This window comes from Balaenoptera borealis (assembly GCF_965194805.1).
Source record: "Balaenoptera borealis genome assembly, chromosome: 7".
Classification (NCBI taxonomy): domain Eukaryota; kingdom Metazoa; phylum Chordata; class Mammalia; order Artiodactyla; family Balaenopteridae; genus Balaenoptera; species Balaenoptera borealis.
Window position 1 is genome coordinate 116,063,921 of NC_138864.1, and position 20,825 is coordinate 116,084,745.

The 20,825-nt window shown below is 47.8% G+C and overlaps 1 protein-coding gene and 1 long non-coding RNA gene across 5 annotated transcripts in view; one reads left to right on the plus strand and one right to left on the minus strand.

Annotated features, from left to right (window-relative positions):
- Positions 1–20,825, plus strand: part of TBXAS1 (thromboxane A synthase 1) — a 151,536-nt gene that overhangs the window by 93,258 nt on the left and 37,453 nt on the right. For all 4 annotated transcript variants that reach the window (XR_014246992.1, XM_082400340.1, XM_082400339.1 and 1 more), the window contains 3 exons: positions 869–1,017; positions 3,083–3,213; positions 7,253–7,567. Coding sequence is in view for 3 of the 4 variants with exons in the window: in XM_082400340.1 (XP_082256466.1) it covers positions 869–1,017; positions 3,083–3,213; positions 7,253–7,567 (595 nt within the window). In the remaining variant the exon portion in view is untranslated. The remainder of the gene's footprint in view (positions 1–868; positions 1,018–3,082; positions 3,214–7,252; positions 7,568–20,825) is intronic.
- Positions 1–20,825, minus strand: part of LOC309632626 — a 130,989-nt gene that overhangs the window by 86,175 nt on the left and 23,989 nt on the right. The window lies entirely within an intron of this gene.

Genomic DNA, 20,825 nt, shown 5'->3' on the forward strand with positions numbered 1-20,825 from the left:
AGAAGAGGAACTAAGCGTGCGCCTACCTCAAGCCACAAAAATAGACCTTTTCATTATAAAAGGATATGAACACCCAGTTGTGAGACTTTTTAGAAGCAACCTGACTACTCCTGTGACATAACAAAAAAGAATTTTTCTAGCTTAAAATGGCCATTTGGGGGGCAGGTTTCCTAGAGCCTAAGGGGTTAATTTTTCTGAAGCTACTGCCAGACACTTTTCCTTGTGTTTGTTTCTAAAGTGCAATGTGTGTTTCCTATAATAATATACATATGTTCATGAAGCTGGTACCAAAGTTTGCCTTGTATTTATTTGAGTCTAAAAGGGCCCTGGTTTTTTTGTTTATTGCTCTTATGAAAACTGTAAAATCATTAGGAGGAAGAGGGAGACAGAGCTAATAAAACTAAATAATCAGGTGGTTAATTTCATCAATCACAATTTGCTATACATCAATCAATCGTTAGACCCTGGCCTTGGATGGGCTCTGCAAAGCCTCTGTAAAGCTCATAGCCTTTGGGTCAAGCGTTTTCCCTCCTTCATGGGGAGGAAAATGTAAAGTGTACTTCTTGGTTTTGACTGAGTCTGGTTTGAAGCTACCGGAAGGCTGAAAGTTGAATACCTGAGGCTCTCCTCCCCTCCCCCATCTTTGTCTAGATCGGCTGTTATGTGTTTATGTTTCCCGCTCAAATTCTGCGGTCATGCCCCCAGGATCTAATCCTGGGGGCTCCTCTCCCACTACCTCACTTCGGATCTGCCAGAAGCTCCCCTTTCAAACAGGCAGACGATAGAGTCGTGCCCCTCCAGGAGTGCGTGTGATGGGGAGGCCAGTGGCTGAGTCCTTTCCAAACACAAACTGTTCTCTCTCCCGTAGGTGCTACTGCTGCTACACCACAGATACGGTTGCCAGCGTTGCCTTTGGCACCCAGGTGAACTCCTGGAAGGCTCCCGGACACCCCTTTGTGAAGCACTGCCGGCGCTTCTTTGAATCCTCAATCCCCAGACCTATCCTGGTTTTAATCTGTAAGTACAGCTCCTGCGGAGGGCGGGTAAATTGGGCAAGTTGGGCAGACCCCGTGACACCCTGGTGGCCCCAGGCAGCTTCGGGGCTCAGCCCCTGCCACCTGGAAAGGGTACTCAGGGTGTCTCTGAGAGTCGCCCTGTGGAGTTTGCCCTGCAAGAGCCCCTGTTTTCCTGGAGCCGCCCAGGCTCCTCTGTACCAGTCTGGCGCCACTTATTACCAGCACAGGTGGCCCTGGCCTGGCTCATCACTGCCTTAGTGAGCACGGCCGCCGTGCATGGGGCTGAGTGCTTCGCCTGCATCGCCTCTGTTAGTGCTGGTTTTCACCCCATCAGGAAGGCATTCTCCTCCCCACTTTACAGATGAGAAAACTGAGGCTTAGAAAGGCAGAGCCGGGCTTCCCTGGTGGCGCAGTGGTTGAGAATCTGCCTGCTAATGCAGGGGACACGGGTTCGAGCCCTGGTCTGGGAAGATCCCACATGCCGCGGAGCAACTAGGCCCGTGAGCCACAACTACTGAGCCTGCGCGTCAGGAGCCTGTGCTCCGCAACAAGAGAGGCCACGATAGTGAGAGGCCCGCGCACTGCGATGAGGAGTGGCCCCCGCTTGCCGCAACTAGAGAAAGCCCTAGCACAGAAACGAAGACCCAACATAGCAATCAATCAATCAATCAATCAATAAATCTTTAAAAAGAAAAAGAAAGGCAGAGCCAAGACTGGAACCCAAACCTTTCATTTTCTAGGGCATGTTTCTCACCCCCAGCAAATTCCTCCTTAGAACACTTCTCTGCTTGAAGCCAACGCATAGTGAATTAGAAATCACGTGTGACGGGCGACAGCAGATTACCGAATGCCATGGAGACCAGTCCATTCATCTTATTTCTGTTTTAGAAGTGAGTTTTTACCCTCTGGCCAATTCCGGTATCTTCTTGCTTTTATGGAAGCAATGAAGTGTTGTTATTATGGTTATTGATTATTGCCATAATTCCTAACCATTCTGCTGGGCTGGTAAATTCTATTCATTCCTTGGTTAGTTTCATTGCCATTTCTGAGTCAATTTCTGTGGCAGCCCCTGTCACCTCCATCGGCTCTGCACTGACGTTGTAGGAGTCGTCGCCCTGGGGGTCAAAGCAGCCTCGTCCTTCGCCCCTCACCCTCTGCACTCCAGGGAAATGCCCTTGCCATCAACCATGGAGCACCCTGCAGGGCAGGTGGGTCCGCTGTCCCACGGCTGCTGCCCCGCCGAGCCCTCCCTCCCCGCTGTGTCATTTTGGTTCAGGCTCCCGCTGTTGAAAAGGGGCAGAGCATCCTGAGACCTGCGTGGATCCTTTAGGGCCCTCTCCCCCGGGCTCCCACACATGCCTGTGCACAGTAGGCCCACCGTGAATGCTGAGGAGCTGAACTGAGCTGAGCTCCCCAGAGACGGGCTTGGCCCACGGCCAGGCTACCATCCAGGAGGGGACAAGTGTCCCTGACCCAGGGAGCCTCGTCATGGAGGCTTGTCATGCCCAGGGCATGGTGGCAAGGGCACAGGGTGCACATGGCACGGTAAGGGACGTGCCCACAGGGGACGAGGCCAGCATTCTTGTCAGCAGCTGCAGTGGCAGCTCTTAGAAACAATTCAGGTGGCAGCTCTGGGGAAAATGATCCAAAGGAAAAAAAAAAATGCAAATGACCAGAAAGTTAAGAAAGTAGATCAGCTTCTACCACTTGCTAAGACTTGAAACATGGCCTACAAGCTGTTCTTTCCTGATGAAATACAAAGACCTTGGACCCTCATCTCTAGGACCTGGGAAATTAACTTATAAGCATGAGACTTGAGGGGCAGATGGAAGTGGGGATTCAACGGTACAGACGTTTATCAAGTGCTTACTATGTGCAAGGAAGGGTGAGGAGTCCCGAGGTAGAATAAGATAGGACCCTGCTCTGAGCAGCGGCTGTTCAGAGGGGAAGACAGGCCTTCAAAAGACTAATTCAAGGCCAGGATTTGCTTCCCGGCAACAGGCATCTAATAGCCCTGGTTTATTCTCACCCCCTTTTCAATGCCACTTTTGTTTTTCTCTTTCAAGTATCATTTCCATCCATAATGGTCCCACTGGCCCGGATTTTGCCCAATAAGAACCGAGATGAACTGAATGGCTTTTTTAACAAACTCATTAGGAATGTGATTGCCTTGCGGGACCAGCAAGCAGCAGAAGAGGTAACGTATTTTAATAGGACGCAGCATTGAAATGGAATAGAAGCTAAGTTGGCATCGCTGTCTGTTTTCTCTCCCTCCCGTCCCAACCCCACACACCCACGCCATGCTGTCCTTCAGTGGCCTACCACTTAGAGCTTGCCGGGGCAGCCGAGGCGGGGCGGTGAGGAGGGGTAAATAAGGAGAGAAAGGTGAAAGCAAGCAGGAAGGGCGGTGGGGAGAAGCCCAGAGCGATTTGTCCACACTCTGACCCAGGGGAGTAGAATCAAAGCCGTCCTCCCCCAAGCTCACGGGCCCCCCTATTTCAAGCATCCCTCCCAGCACAGGTTACGGGCAGCCTCAGAGAATTTTCTAGGTAAATTTGCCCACGTGCTTTTCATCAGTGTATTCTTTATATTGAAAAACAGCAAGATGGAGCTTTACAGCACAAACAGCACGGTCATTAGAGGGGAGTTCAGGCAGCTGTCACCAGCCCCACATTCCCTTTCTGCGTGGAGGGCATTGCTGCAAAATGCGTGGTTGAGGGCCTTCGCTGAGACCTAGAAATTTCTTTCCTCCTTGAAGACTTGCCCTATGCTTGGCTCACAGTAGGAATCGAGTAAATATTTGTTGACTGAACTTGGCTGAGAACAGAAATAGGAATTTTCAGTGTTAAGGAAAATAATTTCAATATTGCATATGCTCATGCATGTATAATGCTATTCTTTATGGGCCTTACTGCAGTCAAGGAAATTGCTTAAAAGGAAAAAACAAGGCTGAAATGTCTCTTCCTGAACTGACTTGTGTCAGATGTAGCTTTAGCGTGTTTTCTCAAAGACTGGGCAGCTCAGGGGGGATCACCAAGGGGGGGACGGAGGTCCAGTGTTGCAGCACTGGCCGAGCATGAGATCAGGGGTCAGTCAGTGGCCGGATGCATGCAGCAGCCTCAGGCACAGCCTCGTCCTGCCCGGCTTCACTCTCTGGATATTGTGCAGCAAAGGCGTCCTAGGCCAGGAGGTGAGGGACGCTCACAGGTGCAGACAAGCTCACAGCCCTTTGGCCCAAACCACTGAGAACTCAACCTGCCGCCCTTAGAGGTGTGAGAAGAATCAGCTCCCTGGTGTCCCTGGCCCAGCTCTGCCGTCTGAAAGCACAGACCGTTCTCATCCAGGTTCATGCCTCTCCAGGGTGAGGATGGAGCCTGGGGAAGGAGTGGCGAGGGAAGTCCCATTTTCAAACCTTAGTATTGCGGTGAAGGTCCTCCCTCACGCATGTGGGGTTTGTCACCCACCCCGCCCCCAGCCTGAAACCCACTGGTTGTAGAATCAGGCTGAAAATTCTAACACTGTTGCACCAAATAGCTTACTAAGAGGTGAGGGGTTATTAAAGATCCAATTACTGGGATTGCCTCAAGTTTTTCCTTTTATAAACTCGAGAGCTATTTGTTTCAAACAATGAGTTGATCTGAGAAAAACCTCCCAACCACAAATCCAGGACTGCCCGTGTCAAGACAGAGCTATATGGTTACTAAGAAAACTTGCTTTAAACCCATCTAAACTCTGTAGACATTCCATCAAGCAGATGTGTGTTTGCTCAGTGGAAAATGCAGCACAGATGTTAAAAGGTAAATATTTTTCTAAGCTCTGGCCGATGGGTGGATTAGACACCTACATCTATCAGGGTGCATATTTTTCTTGGATATAACCATAAACCAGCACTGTTGCAGCCCTAAATGGGCAGTGTTCAAATAGCCTCCGTGATGCAGTGCAAATAAAAGAAACCCATCTACACTAATGCTCCTCTCCAGCGCACAGGCCCCAGAGAGCAGCCCTTTCCTCTGGCCTCTGGAGCTGGAGGTTAAGACAGATTTCTATAAGGCTCCATAGCCCTGAAGCAGCCTGGCTGAGCTGGGATGAGAGGAAAGGTTGCCAGCTGCAGCTCTGCCACGGGGAAAATCCAACAGTGTGGATGTGCCTGTGCCCTCCCTCCCATCACTGCCCCCACATGACTCCAGCAAAGCCACAAGCAAGCCTCGGGGACCACAGCTGTACCGTACCCGAGGAGTTTCAAACGTGCCAGCCAAGAGAGAGCCCGGGGATGCTCTGGGGTCCCCAGCTAGCAGCCAGGAGCCGAGAGAGCAGAGGACGCTCGCCTCCCACGCGTGCCGTCGTGTCCTGCCCTGGGACCAGGGGTAGAGTCCCAGATGTTGACCAGGCAACAGGAAGGCAGCTGGTGGAAAGCCAGCCCTTGGGGATGCCATTTGGGAAGCAGAATGAGTAGGGCTAGGGTGGAAAGGGCCATTCTCTCAGCCATTCCCACCCGAGCAGGCTGGCAGGACGCTGAGGCCTTGCCTCCTAAGTCTCAAGGTTCTTGCCACCCACAGGCTTAGCTGGGAGCCCTGCTGGAAGCTCAGCAGACACCTTCCAAGGTCACAAAGCTGGGAAGCAGTAGAGCTGCAAATGTCTCATGTCTCCAAGGTTCCTGCTCCAAGTAGCATGCAGTTGCGAGCAAATCCAACACAGCCTTCCTCAAAATGCACTTAGGGCGTTGCATGTTTATGTGTGGAGTTATTTATTGCATACCTAACATGTGCTCGGCACAGTACAGGCGTGGTGTGCGAGTGGGGTGGTGCAGGATCCTGCCCTGGAGACGCAAGCAACCCCACGTGACATAACAACCACCTTAACAGATGCTAATGTGTGTGACATAGATTATTAACACAATAGGAATTCAGAAGCCAACGGGTTGAGAAAACGATACAACAAGTAAAGTACTCTGAAATTATCGTTTTTTCTGTTGGTGGTTCTAATGTTCTCCCTTATGCTGTTGAGCCCCATAAACTTCAGAAAAGAGTAACATATTGGTTGTCACTCATCACATCAAAGAGCTGTTCAAAGATGGGATGTGCCAGGTACACACTTTGTCAACCCTAAAGCAATACGTAAACACTTCCATTGTTACAATTAGCGGTAGTGAAAATATAAAGAATATGCAGATTGCTGATAAGGAAGGTAGGGGAAAATGGTAAGAAACCTCTAACCACTTAAATGGGGTAGGAGATGACTGAGGATAAAAAGGACCCACAGGAGGAGGCTAGGTTAAAAGATGCAAAACACAGACTGGAGACTTTGAAGACAGGCTTCACCAAAGCTAGTTCCCTCCCCCGCCCCCAGGTCCTGTTAACTCCCTGCTGTGAGAAAAACATGGCGCAGAAGTAAGCCCTGGATGGTGGGGAAGGGAACAGTGGAGCACGTGCTTTGATTTAAATCCAGATGATGCTTCAGTTGCTTTTTTGCTGGAAAAACCAACTCAGCCAACAATACAAACACGGATAAAGTAAAAAAAAAATAAAAGCCCCCATGGTTTTCCCAGCTCCTTCAGCTCACTGTGAACTGTGGGGTACAGATGTTGCTAAACATTTCCTATGCATGGACAAACATAATGAAAGACATTGTCCAGGTGCTGTTCTAACAGAAGTGAGATCCCATTATGCATACTGTTCTGCGACTTGCTCTTCTTACTAACCGAGGTGGCTTAACATCTTCCTGACTCGGCCCAGATAGAGCAGAGCCTCGTCCTCTGCAATGGCAGCGTCACAGCCTGCCGCTGGCTGCGCTAGTCTCTGAACCAGTGCCGCGGTGAGGGATGGGCAGGGGGGCTCCAGGCTCTCTGCAGCTCAGACAACCCTGCAATGAACATCCTTGCTCCTATCGAGCTCTTTAAAAGCTGCATGTGGACTTCCCTGGCGGTCCAGTGGTTAAGATTCCTTGCTTCCACTGCAGGGGGGTGTGGGTTCGATCCCTGGTTGGGGAACTAAGATCCCACATGCTGCGCAGCCAAAAAAAAAAAAGAAAAGAAAAGAAGTGCAAATATAGTGTCCTACACATGAAACCTATATAATGTTATAAACCAATGTTACCTCCATAAAAATAATAAATTTTAAAGAAATATCTAATAAATAAATAAATAAAAGCCGCGTGTGCACATCTTCTTTGGTGCTCCAAGAAGCCTCTCTTATGTGACTCCAAGGCCAAAATATGCACTTTCTTCTTTTGTTCCTTAGAGGCGGAGAGATTTCCTCCAAATGGTCCTGGATGTCCGACATTCCACCACCTCCGTGGGCGTGGAGAACTTTGACATGGTCAGACAAGTCTTCTCTGCCACTGAATGCACAGTGAACCCTTCCCAGCAACACCAGCCCAGACTCCTGTCCAAGCCTTTGACTGTGGATGAGGTCGTGGGCCAGGCCTTCATCTTCCTCATCGCTGGCTACGAGATCATCACCAACACTCTCTCGTTCGCCACCTACCTCCTGGCCACCAACCCTGACTGCCAAAAGAAGCTTCTGAGAGAGGTGGACCATTTCAGCGAGAAACATGTGAGTACAGTTGTCTATGTGATTGTATGTTCATAGAAGTGACACTTATTTTTGATAACCGTCTTGCTAAAATCACATTCTAAGTTTATAAGGGTGCCATGGCCCACCTTCTCCATCTCTCTGGGTTAACAAGTAAAATGGAGCGCTCAGAACAACAGGGAAAAAGAAAAAAAGAAAAGAAAAATTGTCCCATGCCTTCATGGTCTGGGGTGGTCCATGAAACCAAGCCTGGCTCAGAGAAGCTGCAGAGTCCCAGGCAGTCAGGGTCAAAGGTCAGGGATGGGGAAGGAGGCCTGGTTTCCCAGTGCTCTGTCGATGGAGTCTCCATGCTCAGGGAGGTGGATGTGAGCCAGAAAATGGAGCCAAGTGGAAGGCAGAAGCAGGCCTAAGGATGGGCCAAGTCAAAGCCGGAATGGAGATGGGGTGAGTGCGGAGGAATAGGTCTGTGAATGGAGTGATGTGAAACGGGGCCGAGTCCAGATTCTGGATATTCCTTCTAGATGGGGCTGCTCTTTGCTGGGCTGGAAGCAAGCTTCCAAAGGTGCTGAGCTTGGCTACTTCTTTTTCTGGGTGCTTGTGTGTGTACTGCTTTGACTTATGAGTTGTTAAAGAAAGTCATTTAAAAACTCTGTGCTTTAAAAGGAAGACCACCGGGGCTTCCCTGGTGGCGCAGTGCTTGGGAGTCCGCCTGCCAATGCAGGGGACACGGGTTCGAGCCCTGGTCTGGGAGGATCTCACATGCCGCGGAGCAACTAAGCCCGTGCGCCACAACTACTGAGCCCATGCGCCTAGAGCCCGTGGTCCACAACAAGAGAGGCCACCGCAGTGAGAAGCCCGCGCACCGCAATGAAGAGTAGCCCTCGCTCGCCACAACTAGAGAAGGCCGGTGCACAGCAATGAAGACCCAACGCAACCAAAAATAAAAAAATAATAAATTTAAAAGGAAGACCACCATAATAGAAATCTTTCTAGTACATTCTGATGTAATGACGATTACATTCACAATGTTGGGAGGAGGCCTGTTCCGTTATTGGAACCGTCAGAAATTTTTTTCATATATTGAGCTGAAAACTGCTTCCCAGGAAATTCCACTTCTTTATCCCACTGGGGAAAGTAGATGTAAGGTGAGCCTTTCTTTTGAAAACTGCACTACGTATGTTACTAATTGCCTCAACTTCTGGCTCACCACGAGCTTATGGTCCACTTAAAGTTCTGTGACGTTATGACATCCGCCAAGCCAGGTGTCCCCAGTCCACTGCTTGGACCATTGATTTTCTGAGCGTAGGTGCAAGAGTTTAGATTTATCCTTATTATTGCTCAAGTCAGCCAAAATAATTTTGAATCTTGATTCTTCCACCTGTCATATTAGCAATTCCTCCAGCTCTGTGTCATCTGAGACTTGCTAAGCATGTTTCCTATTTCATCCAAGTCACTGATTAAAAAATGTTGAGCAGGACAGGTCTTCCCTCCAGGTTGACATTGATCTATTAATCAATATTCTTTGGGTATGGAGTCTCAACAAGCCATGAATCCATTAACCCTACTACCTACTTCCACCACCCATCTCATCCTATTTCATAGGTAGTTGTGGGTTTTTTTCAGTTGAGGAGGTAAAGGAGGAAGGACCAAAGATGATTGGGGTACATTACTGCAAGAGAAATAAGGGGAGCTGAAGGTATATTACGATGCAGTTAGGGCAGGAAACAAAACCCCAACCCCAAATGATTTAAATACACACATACAAAGGAGGGAGGTACTTATTAATACAGATCATTGAGCAGCTTATGGGTAGATGTGGCTTCAAGCAAATCTTTATCGAGGGTCAAAGATAGGCTCAGGTCTTAGTTTCTCCCCACTTCTTGGTTGTGCTTCCTTCATAGTGGTCCCATTCTCAGTTGTGCCCTCCTCTTGAAGCCCCAAGCAGCCTGCTAAGAACGCTTGGGACTACAGGTTTCCTTGCTCATAACCAATGGAGAAGAGAGCCTGTGACCCCAAATTCTCAGCAAGAGTCATCAGGTTCACTCTGGTCAGAATGCTTAAGTCACTGCCCATTCCTGAACGGACTATTGTGGCCAGGGGAATGGGGGCGTGGATGGGCTTCAGTCAATCAATCCCACCTCCAGAGTCAACTGTACCCAAGTCAGATGTCTGCAGAACTTGGGAGAGCGACCTCCCAGAGGAAGCTCCGACAGCTATCCCAGGAAGGCGGTCAAGGCAGGAGAGGGAATTTAGCCCCCTGGTCTCATATAAGCCAGAAGGCAGGTCAAACTGAAGACTTTTAAAGCATCTAGAGAGTGGTCAGCCATGTAGTGGACATGGTAGTGGGTTGGAGAGGAGACAACAGCTCTGAGAGGTAGAAGTCATGGTCCTCACCTTCAGGGAATTTAATTGCCAAATAAAACAATAAGTTATGTCTATGACAACAATCCCTCCTTCCAAATGAAATTCTCCAGGGCAAGAGAAGGCAGCACTTAATCAAGTCTAGAATGTGTGGTGTCATTCACGGAGCTTGGGGCTCCAGGAGTCTGTCCCACCAGCTACACTGTAATTCCATCTGCTTATGTTCACCTACACAGGGAGGGTTTCCATAGGCCTTCGTTCAGAGGCCCTCACGCACATAACCCCTTACCTCTGACATGGCCTAAACTGACCTTGACCTCAAGGAGTGGTGATACGATCTCACTAAACCCTGGCCTTCTTCAAATCCCCCCCAGCCTAGGATGGGGGCTTCTTTCCCCAGAGAACGAGCTCCCATGGGGCTGTGCAGAATGCTGCCAGGCACTGAGACCCCATGGGCAAATAAACAGATTTCAGGAGGTAAAGTTCTTCAAACTTTAGTGTACACAAAATCATCTGGGAAGACTGTTAAGATGCAGAGTCCAGGGCCCTTCCCGCAGAGATTCTCATTCCATAAGTCTGGGCCAGGGCCCAGGAACCTGTATTTTAAATACACATCCCAGGTGATTTCTGACGCAGGTGGTCCCTGATTCCACCTTGAGACTACAGCCTTGGACTCTCCGGGTCCAAAGTCCTGCCCCAGCCATGAAAGCCCCTGGGTCATTTTCTTTCTCTAGGTAACAGGTGAGACTGTCTCTGAGAAATGGGAATATATAGAGCTGGTCTTTTTAAAAAATAAATTTGGTAGTCACAATAGTGTTAAAAGTTGTATAGCCTTGCACGTGGTACACACACAATAAATATTTTCAGGTTCTCTTTTTTCTTTTCTTTTTTTACTGTAATCAGAGTTCTGTTAATATGGGCCATCTGTCAGAACATGGAAATGCAGATTAGATGTTCACACATTAGATATTTTCCTGAAAATATTCCTGAAAATTTGCATGTAAAGTATGACTTGTGATAATTTTCCTGCTGGTTTCCATTCAACAAATATTTTCTGAGTGCCAGTTAATACCAGAGTCAGGCTCCAGACCCTACACCCAAGGATGTTCTGACCTAGTTCTTCCATGATATCCCTGTAGAGCCCCGCACATCTCATTAGATGGTCTTCCCTTGTATTTGTCAATGAGGTCACTGGATTTGAGCTCTAGAGTTTCTCTTCCCCGAGCCATACCCTTTTTTTTAGCAATGCCCTAAGAGAATCCAACAAAAGCTATGCTTTCTCCCCAAGAAAAAGTATGTATATGTGCACTGTATCAGGACTCTTTCTGCTGACAGTAATAGAAAACTCAACCGAGGTTGGCTCAGAGAGTTTATTGACCCACATAACTGAAAACTCCAGAGTAAGGCTGCCTTCAGGTATGGCTTGAGGCAGGGGTTCAAACTCCGTCACTGAGACCCAGGTTGCTGTCTCTCCCCCTCTCTCAGCTCCAGTCATGCTGGGCACACTCCGTTCTTAGACAGGAGACCCTAGTGGTCTCAAGACAGCTGTGTAACCAGTTATGTTGAACAGCCTGAACTAAGTGAACATGGAATCCTGAACATGGAATCCTTTTGTGTTTTTTCCAATTATTTCTTTTAAATATGCTCAGACAAATCTCATCCCCTTTCCTTGATGATACTTTGGATGGACAGATCGCAAAGGTTTCTGTTCCTTTGGCATTAAATAGTTCAGCAGTCTGGTCCAGGTTAAAACTTCAGTCTCAGATCCAGTTCAATGCCCTTCCATCCCCTTAGCTCAGGCTGACCTATGGCCTGAGGAAGCTGTCTGGGGGAGGGGGTGTGGTCTGTTCTTTCACCCACCTTCCTCTCCTTCCCCGGTGTCTCCTGTACCCCCATCTCCTCCCAGGGGTGGGGCTTCTAACAGATCCCTAAATCCTGCCTAAAGGGGGCTTCTCTTAGCCCCTCCCCTGCGGTATGAAGGTATGTGGCCTCTGTTCTGAAGCGGACGGATGCAGGCGTTATTCAGAGGGCTGACTCCTGCGACCACCCCATCCCCACAGTTCCCTGATGGGGGAGGGGCTTCTGCCTCACAGCTTCTGGGTGCTGGGGTCTCCTGGTGGCAGCCAACCCTCTTAAGCAGGGTACTGGCAAGATGGCTGGAGCTGACCAATGTTGCCTTGCAGTATCTGAGTGGCACACAGGAGTCACACATCTTGGCCACACCAACAGGGGCTACTCCCGCTGCTGTCCCCTCTCTGTGCCCTGACATCTCTCTCCAGTTACTTTTCCTTTGCTCAAATAGGTAGAGGGGGCAAATGAACAATTGTGCTGCATCAGCAGGCGGCCGCCACGCTCAGGGGGCCGCCTCGTCTGTCTAGGAACGGTTCTTTTGGAGCCCCCACCCCGACCTCCTTGACTCAGGACAGGAGAACTCTGCTCCAGGCTGAAGACCCCTTGCTCTGATACGTCTTCCTTAAGTCCCTCTCATCTTTTCATAGGCTGAGGACAGGGGCAGTGGAGAGCTGGTTCAGGTCCAGCATGAAGGAAGAGTCTCTGTCCTGGGGGTTCTCAGTGAAAGTCTCGCAGCATCTCACTGATAGAGACTGGGTCGTGCGCCTGCCTCTCAGCCCATCACCGGGGCTGAGGGGAATATGACGCTCTGACTGGCTTAGACCTGGGTCACTCCCCATCCCTGGAGTTGGTGCCCAGAAGGGGCCTCGCCGGAGCCACTCAGAACTCAAATGGAGGAGGAGTGGGTCCCCAAACTCCTGTTACTAGAAGTGGGGTGAGTGGCTGCTGGGTGGCCAGAAAACAGTGTGTCCACCCATGTACACAGAATCCATGGTCTCCAGATTAGAAGCTCCCACTTTCAAATTCTGTGTTATGCAATCACACTCACCTTTCCTCTGAACTTGTAAAAACCAGCTTTCCAAAGTTGAAGGTATAAATCCAACAGTGACTGGCACTGCCTGCTCTTTTGCACTTCTAAATGACGTGTACTTCTTGTAAATGATGTGGCCACTTCACACCAAGTGTCTGGTGATGTGCACAGAGCCAGCCAATGCCTCTTTGTTGGTTAGAGTGATGCCCGGGTTGGCGGTTGGCCTTATAGCATCCTTTACCAGTGAAGACGGGAAATTGTCGGTGGTGAGGTCACTAATTCAGGGGCTCTCCTTGAACAGAACTAAACTTCTGGCACATATAGGGACACTCCAAGGCCATCCTTCACTATGGGGGATTATCTTGATACATGCTTTACAACCCACGCATTCAGTGTGGTTAATACCCCATCTCTCACCACCCTTTTTGACTCAAGTGGCCTTGATTGCTTTTCTCCTTTCAGGGCAGAGATCTCTGTTCCAGTATAAAATAGAGCTATAATACAGTCTATAATGCATGCCTCAGGGCTGCTTCTTTCTAGAACATGTATGTTTTCTCCCAAATCATCTGGCTTTGGAATTGTGTCTGGCCTCCCCTCCTTTCACGAAACTTTCTTTCTCAAGTCACCAATCTCATGGAGAACTCTCTTTTTTCCCCGTGTGTTTCCTTAGTCATCTTAAAGGGGAGGTACCTTCAATAGTGGAGGAGTGGGGAAAGATTTGTACCAATTAGACCACTTGTAAAATTGAGAAAACACACAAATTATTTAATAAGACCTCTGTAGCATGGATGCTTCATTGTGTTCTCCAATATCTAATTTTGAAAAGGATGAGAAGGAAAAAAAAATAAAAAACTTCTTTCCATATAAATTGTTTTTGCTATAGCTTTAGCACTTTATGTTGAAATTATTGACTTTTGAACTGGCTAAACCATTCTCTTTCCTTCTCTTTGGTGCCGGACTGTGGCAGCCAAAATTTATGACCCATTTTCCTTCTGCTTAATTGTTGTTATAAATCTGCTGTGCAGAACCCAGTTGTAAATTTATCACAAATTGGACTAGATTGATATACAGCGTCTCTTTAGGATAATTTGAGCACAGTTATGCCTTAGAAGGAAGGCCAGATTCTTAAACCTTCTCTTGAAGAGCTGCTTTGTAACCATTATAAATACCTAATTAAAATACAACTTTTTCTCTTAAGGATAAAAGAGCATTCTATGCTGGGTATTTCAGCTGATTAGCTCATGCTGCTAATGTGAGCTAGGTTGAGGATTTGTTCCTTGAAGTAGCCAGAGGGTCTCAAAGGAAAAAAGCATATTCTGTGGCTACACACACACACACACACACACACACACGCGCGCGCGCACACACACACACACACACACACACACAGAGTCATTTTGCCCCATCCAGCTGTTTCATAAATACACGTCCTTTTTCACAGGGGTAGGGTTGGGTGGAAAAACTGTGAATATCTTAACACAAATTCATCCTCACTATGGAAAAAAAAAAGTCTCCCAGTTTGGATTCCACTCAGGGTCATTTTCACAGGGAGTAGGCCAATCTTAAATTTGATTTTAAGATTCAAGTGAAAAACTGGAAATGGGTTTTTCCCCATTGAGAAGGTTTCCTGCCCTATGTCCAGGTCTGCTGGGGCCCTGCTGTCTGACAGTTTAGGAGGGGTACGCTCACCTGCCCCCCTGATTCAATCTCCCAGCCACACAGGGCTTAGTGGTTCTTCTGGAAGCTTCCCTTTCCTACAGATCCCATAATAGTACAACAGAACACAAAGCAATGAGGTACAAAGCAAGAGATAGGAACAAAGAACAACTTATAGCTCTGAAGTCAAACTGTGAAATAAAGACGAGAACTGGGACTGTGGCACGGTGAGGTTAGGGTCAATAGACGGCAGTACCAGCCTCAGAGCGGAACGCCTCCAAATATAAAGTACATATGAATCCCCTGGGGACCTTGCTCAACCGCAGGTTCTGACGCAGTAGGTCCGGGGTGGGGCCTGAGACTCTGCATTTCCAACAAGGTCCCAGGGGACGCCGATGCTGCCACTCCACAGCCCACACTGAGCAGCCAGGTTCTAAACCCTAAAGACTGCATCTCCCTTCGTTGTGACATACGTAGCGAGTATTTATTTCTAATGATAGCTAAAGTACTGATGTTCTGCCAATGATTTACCATTTGTTAATAAAGTAAAACAGTTTCAAAATTATTCCAACAATAATGGTGTCACTCTCACTTGACTGCGTGAGAGAGAAAGTGATGCAGGAGTTAATCCTGGATGTGTCTTCAGAAGTGTATTGCCTATAACCCTAAAATCATCTTGCTTCCTTAAATACAGTTGCCCCTTGAACAACACGGGGGTTAGGGGTGCCTACCTGCTGCACAGTCAAAAATCTGTGTATAACTTTTGACTCCCTGAAAACTTAACTACTTAGCCTAAGTAACAGTAGGCTAACAAACTCAGCCTACTAATGACTGGAAGCCTTACGGATAACATAAACAGTCAATTAACATATGTTTTGTATGTTACGTTATACACTGTATTCTTACAATAAAGTAAGCTAAAGAAAATGTTAAGAAAATCATAAGGAAGAGAAAATACATTTACAATACTGTCCTGTATTTATCAATACCGTAAGCTTACTTCGTCTGTTTACAAGACGGATCACCTGTCAGTACCTGCATCAATATTGTCTTATATGATACAAAACACTGTAGATGTTACAGGTGCTACTAACACTAGACATCAAAAAGGAAAAGATAATGTTAAAAAGAAATTCATATTTATTTACAGGTATAATGATTCATGCATTGATAATGAAGAAGCAGCAATATGCTTGCTTTATGGTAGCCTAGCCTATATACTAATCATTATAAAATTTTGTATGGCATACAGTATTATAGTCACATTCATAATACAGTATTAGAAACATAGTTACATTTTTAAAAAAACCACTGACCCATGATGACAGGCTGATACAGTTTCTCCAATTATGAGAGAAGTATACTGTATGTAATATAATTATTTGAAAGCAAAGTTATAAAACAGTAAGAAAACTAACACATTATAAAATGTTATATTAAATATCACCTTTATGCCTATGTAAGGATAGACTAGTATCTACATATATTTCATGCATGTGTGACATACCTTTTTCTCAATTTTTTTGATATTTCTAGGCTACATGGTTTGTAAGTTTTTTCAAATTGTCACAAATCGCCAACAATTTTTCCAAAATATTTATTGGAAAAAAACTGCTTATAAGTGGACCTGTGTAGTTCAAAGCCGTGTTGTTCAAGGGAAAACTGTAATGTCCTCCGGAGTCGGGGGTGGGGATCTGGGGGGGAGCTTTTGAGTTGATTTAAAGTTGTTTTCAAGGCAGATGAAAGTGGCAACCAAAGCCTTCTCTCCAGATTCACATGTAGACTGGGGATCTATCACATTCGACAGGCACCCACCTGGCTGGACCTTTCAGGCAGGGAGCTCCATCTAGACCATATGCACCCCTAATGAGCCCTTGGTGTATACGACAGCTCTGGGTGTCAATTGAGAGGCCATGTCAAAGCACCATGGCCAAAGAGAACTTCCCTGATGCTCTTTCCCTGGGGGCCCAGAGCAAAACCTGTACTGCAGGAGCTGCAGTGGGGGGACACTGGAATGTGTCCAACTTGCTCACTTCCTGTCCTTCTTTCTGGAAGTGTCTGACCCAGAGAAGCAGACTCTCTCACCCTTCCCTGGCATCCCAACAACGGATACCAGAGCAGAGAAGTCTTGACAGCCTACAAGAGGGGCCTCTCTGGTGTGTACCTGGACCTCCATCTTGGAAGTTAAGATTTGTGGCTACTGCTTCCAAAGCACCAATTCTGGGAAGGAAGAAGGAAGACAGGATGGAAGGCATCTCTGTGCCTCATCATTAGACAATGCAAGAGTCTCCAAAACAAGGTGAACAGCCAACCTGGACCAGGGACAGATGCCCCGGTTTTAAAGTTCTCAGATACACACACCACCCAGGGCTCAAACACTTCCACATCGGCTGGAGACATTCAAAGCCCATGGCCACAGTGACCCCTGGGGAAACTGACCTGCCTTGACTTTGAACTGCCCCCAGGGCTTTCAGCGATGGCAGCCACATCCCCAGGGCTTGTGCCGTCCAGAACTCAGAGATCCGGGCAGCTCCCTGGCCTCTTGCTGTCTTTCCTCTCCCTCCTCGTCCACCCCATTTCTCTGTTTTCTCTCTTTTCTTCAATGTTCGCAGCACCATTTAGCCTTCTTGCTCTGTCTCTTTCCCTGATTCTTATTCTGGCTCTAGGATCCAGAGAGACACAGAAGCTTCCCCACTCCACCCCGTGACCCACTGCCAACTTGGGAGCCCCTGGCCATCCCAGGAGCCTGTAACTGCATGGTGATGTTCCACTATGGGTGCACTGTGGGTGGTCAAGTGGGAGGCTGGCTGGAAGCAGGAGGGACTTGCAAGTGTGCCTTCTGGCCACCCGGCTTAACCAAGTGTGGCACTTCAGCACTGTGAAGTGCTGTGAAATTTTAGCAATTAATGCTCCAACTCCCGCCCTCCCTTGAGTCCCTGCAGAGCAGTTCCGTCTCGGTAGAGGAGAGGTGACCTGCAAAGAGATGTTCCCCCTGGAAATGGGGCACACCAATCAGCATATATTTGGTATCTTTCATGTGACGACTCAGAGTATTTTATATTCAATATCTGGGCCTCTAGAGGGGCCAGGCTTTGCAAAGCAAATAAGCTGGTGGAGTTGGTTCACATCAATCCAGAAAAGCAAGAATTGAAAATAAACTTGGGAAAGTGAACTCCACAGGTGAAGCTTGGTGTTCTGTGGGTCCACTTGGCATTGAGCTAGATTCTCAACTGAATGGCTCATTTATTTAACTACTGCTCACATTATGGGCTCTTAAGACATCAAAAGTATGCATTTTATTCCCAACAATTGGCTTTTGGAATAAACAAATAAACACATACTTTTAAAAAAACTTCACTGGACTCTGTTGACCAGTGGTGGAGTAGGAACCTCAGAATGGTGACATCCCGGGCAAATGTAAAGACTTTTTAGATCTACCCATCACTAGGCATCAAATTTCGCCATTAGGAGGTTCTTCCTTTGTTTCAACACACAACCATTATTAAAGGCCACTGCTCTTGGGAGGGGTGATGTACTCAAGTCCCCACTAGGACCTTAGCCCCATGAGAGCAGAGACTCTGCTTGTCACACTGGTGTATCCCAGGGCCCCCAACAGTGCCTGGCACACAGGAGGCTTGCGACAAATAGGTGACGAATGAATGAACGTTCACTCCTTTTCTAACTGGAGACTAACTCAAAGCAAATTTGAGGGAGGGAGTCGTAGGGAGGTTACTGCAAGCTGGAAGGAAGGAAGCAGACCAGAGTCAGCGAGAGAAGGCACTGCCGAGGGAGATGCGGGCAGGTGAGAGGGCACTCGAGGCCCCTACAGACCTAGTCGTGCTCCCACAGGGCTCCCGTGGGGCTCAGAACCTGTCATGCCAAGGAAAGGAGGGAACCTGGGCCCTCAGGGTCCAAGGAGACTTTAGAGGCCATGTAGGGCAGCCTTGGACCACTATCTGAGAGAAGGGCATGCCACTCTGCTTGAATGCTCCCAGGAGCAAAGAACTCACTACCTATCGTCCTCCCATTGTCCTTGATGAAGCTCTTCCTTACTGAGGGTTGAAATCTGCCTCTGCTCATTGCCCACCCACTTGCCTTTGTCCTACTTCTCTCTCAGTTCATGGTATTTGGCCACTAGCAATCAGCAAATTAATAGTTTCTGTCTAGGGGGCCACTTCCACGCTCACTAATAGTCTGTCATCAGGCATCTCAGAGGCAGAGAGAGGAAGGAAACGTGGGAAATCAGCAGAGGATAAAGAGACCTTTCTAAAATGCTTGCCTGTGGCCCAGACAATCCCTTTACTCTCAGTTTTCTGGTAAGTCTGTTTTGCCCCAGGACTGTGGACAGCATTACGTTTTGTTTTGTTGTGTGCCATGTTTTTCCACCCCCCCCCCAGCATTATGGTTTATAGCTGAATATGGTACATGTGACAATATCAACCACGTGAGCCTATTACTCCAGGCATAGGAATATTCCAGATCAGAGAGAATGTCTGACTCCCCTATGAATTGCAATGTGTAAGGTTTATAAAGTTAAGCACTTAGAATTCTGTCTTTAAAATTTAAATATTTAGATTGGGTCTCTAGGGCACAAAAGGCAACACCTGTTTCTCACTCACATAATTTGATTTTTTTTTTCCTTCTTTTTGGTAGCACAAGTTGTTTTTCAAAGCCTCATTCCTTGAATGTTCCCTATAGGAGGAATGTAATTAAACTCCACTGGCCTCCCCCTGCTGGGACCAAACTGGGGAAAACATAAGACAGATACCCTGCGCAAAGAATCCTTATTAGAAGGATGAGAAGAGAATCAACCTCCCTCTAGTTATGAACAAGAAGCTTTAGAAAGCCACCCAGGCTCTTTCTGCAATGGGCTTAGTCTCCAAGACATTTTAATTAGTAATTTAAGATTGGAAGGAAGAGGATCAACTCCTCACCTCCTCAGGGATAGGCAAGGACTTCAGCTCCATGAGAAACTGGTGCAAGTGTTGAGAAGGAGGGAGGCCCGGCGGGAGGGTGGTTCTCGACAAACTTTTTCATGGAAATGGCACAGCTAGGTATCCTGCCCCGTCATTCACTGTGTTTGGGGTCCCACTCGTTGAAGGTGGTTCTCAGCCCTTACCAGGGACAGGCATCGCCTCTTGCTGAGATACCTGGCAGGTGGCGAGCCAAGAAGCACTCACTTAGGGAGGGGCTCTCAATCACACTTGGACAAACCTCGACTTCTCTCTGACCGAGGCGCACTGCCCCCCAAAGTGCCAGGCCCAGCCCTGCCGAGGGCCCACACGGGGGCATAGAGCTGCTACTCACTGGCAGTGTGACTGGCATAATCTCTTTGTTCCTCAGTTTTCCTATCTGTAAAATGGGAATAGCAACAGTGTGTGGCTCATAAGGCTGTCGTGAGGCCTAAGTGAGTGAATCCACGTACGATTCTGGGCACAGTGCCTGGGTGTTTATATATATAGCTCCCTCTACTCTCAGCCCCTCTCTGTGCCTCAGTTTCCTTATCTGTGAAAGGACTAGACCTCTTCCCTGCTGGCAGTGATGATGATGATGATGATGATGATGATGTTGACTGAATGTTTACACGCCAGGCCCTAAGCCGAATATTTTACATACAAAAGTTAACTTGATTCTCACGATAACTTTATGAAGTAGCAACTGTCACCATCCCCATTTAAATGATGGGAAAAGACAGGCTGTATATAAGTCAGGGATCTCCAGAGGACCAGAACCAATAGGAGAGAGAAAGGGGGTAAGGGAGAGAGATTTTAAGGAGTTGACTCCTTCCATTGTGAGGGCTATATCTGCAGGGCCCAACATCTGCAGGGCCGGCCAGCAGGCTGCAAACTCGGACAAAATTCAATCACGCAACCTTGAGGCAGAATTTCTTCTCCAGGAAACCTCCGTTTTTGCCTTCAGCTGATTGGATGAGGCTCATTTCCATCATCAAAGGTAATCTACTTAAAGTCAATGGATTGATCAGTGTTAGGTTAAATAAGAGGGCACTACGGCCTAACCAAATAGGCACAAGAGACTAACCATCACACAAGCATTCAGAAAATAACCAACTTGTCAAAGGTCAGACACTAGGAAGGGCCTAGTCTAGCTCACATCTCCGGCCAGTTAATCTCTGTTCTTCTCAGCACTGTCTCTAGCATTCATGAGTCTGCAGTTATTCCTCAATGCCGTGTGCCCCGCCTCGGCGCCAGCATTTCGCTAAAGAGGGGCTACCGGTCTGCCTTCTGAGATGAGTGGCTTGCAGTTGTGTTTGCACCACACATTCATGGCATTGAGAACATGCCAACTGCCCAGGGCACACAGTGTCACTGCCCAACTTTGCCAGCGCCATCTTTGCCCTGTCATCCTGGCTCTCGGCCTTGA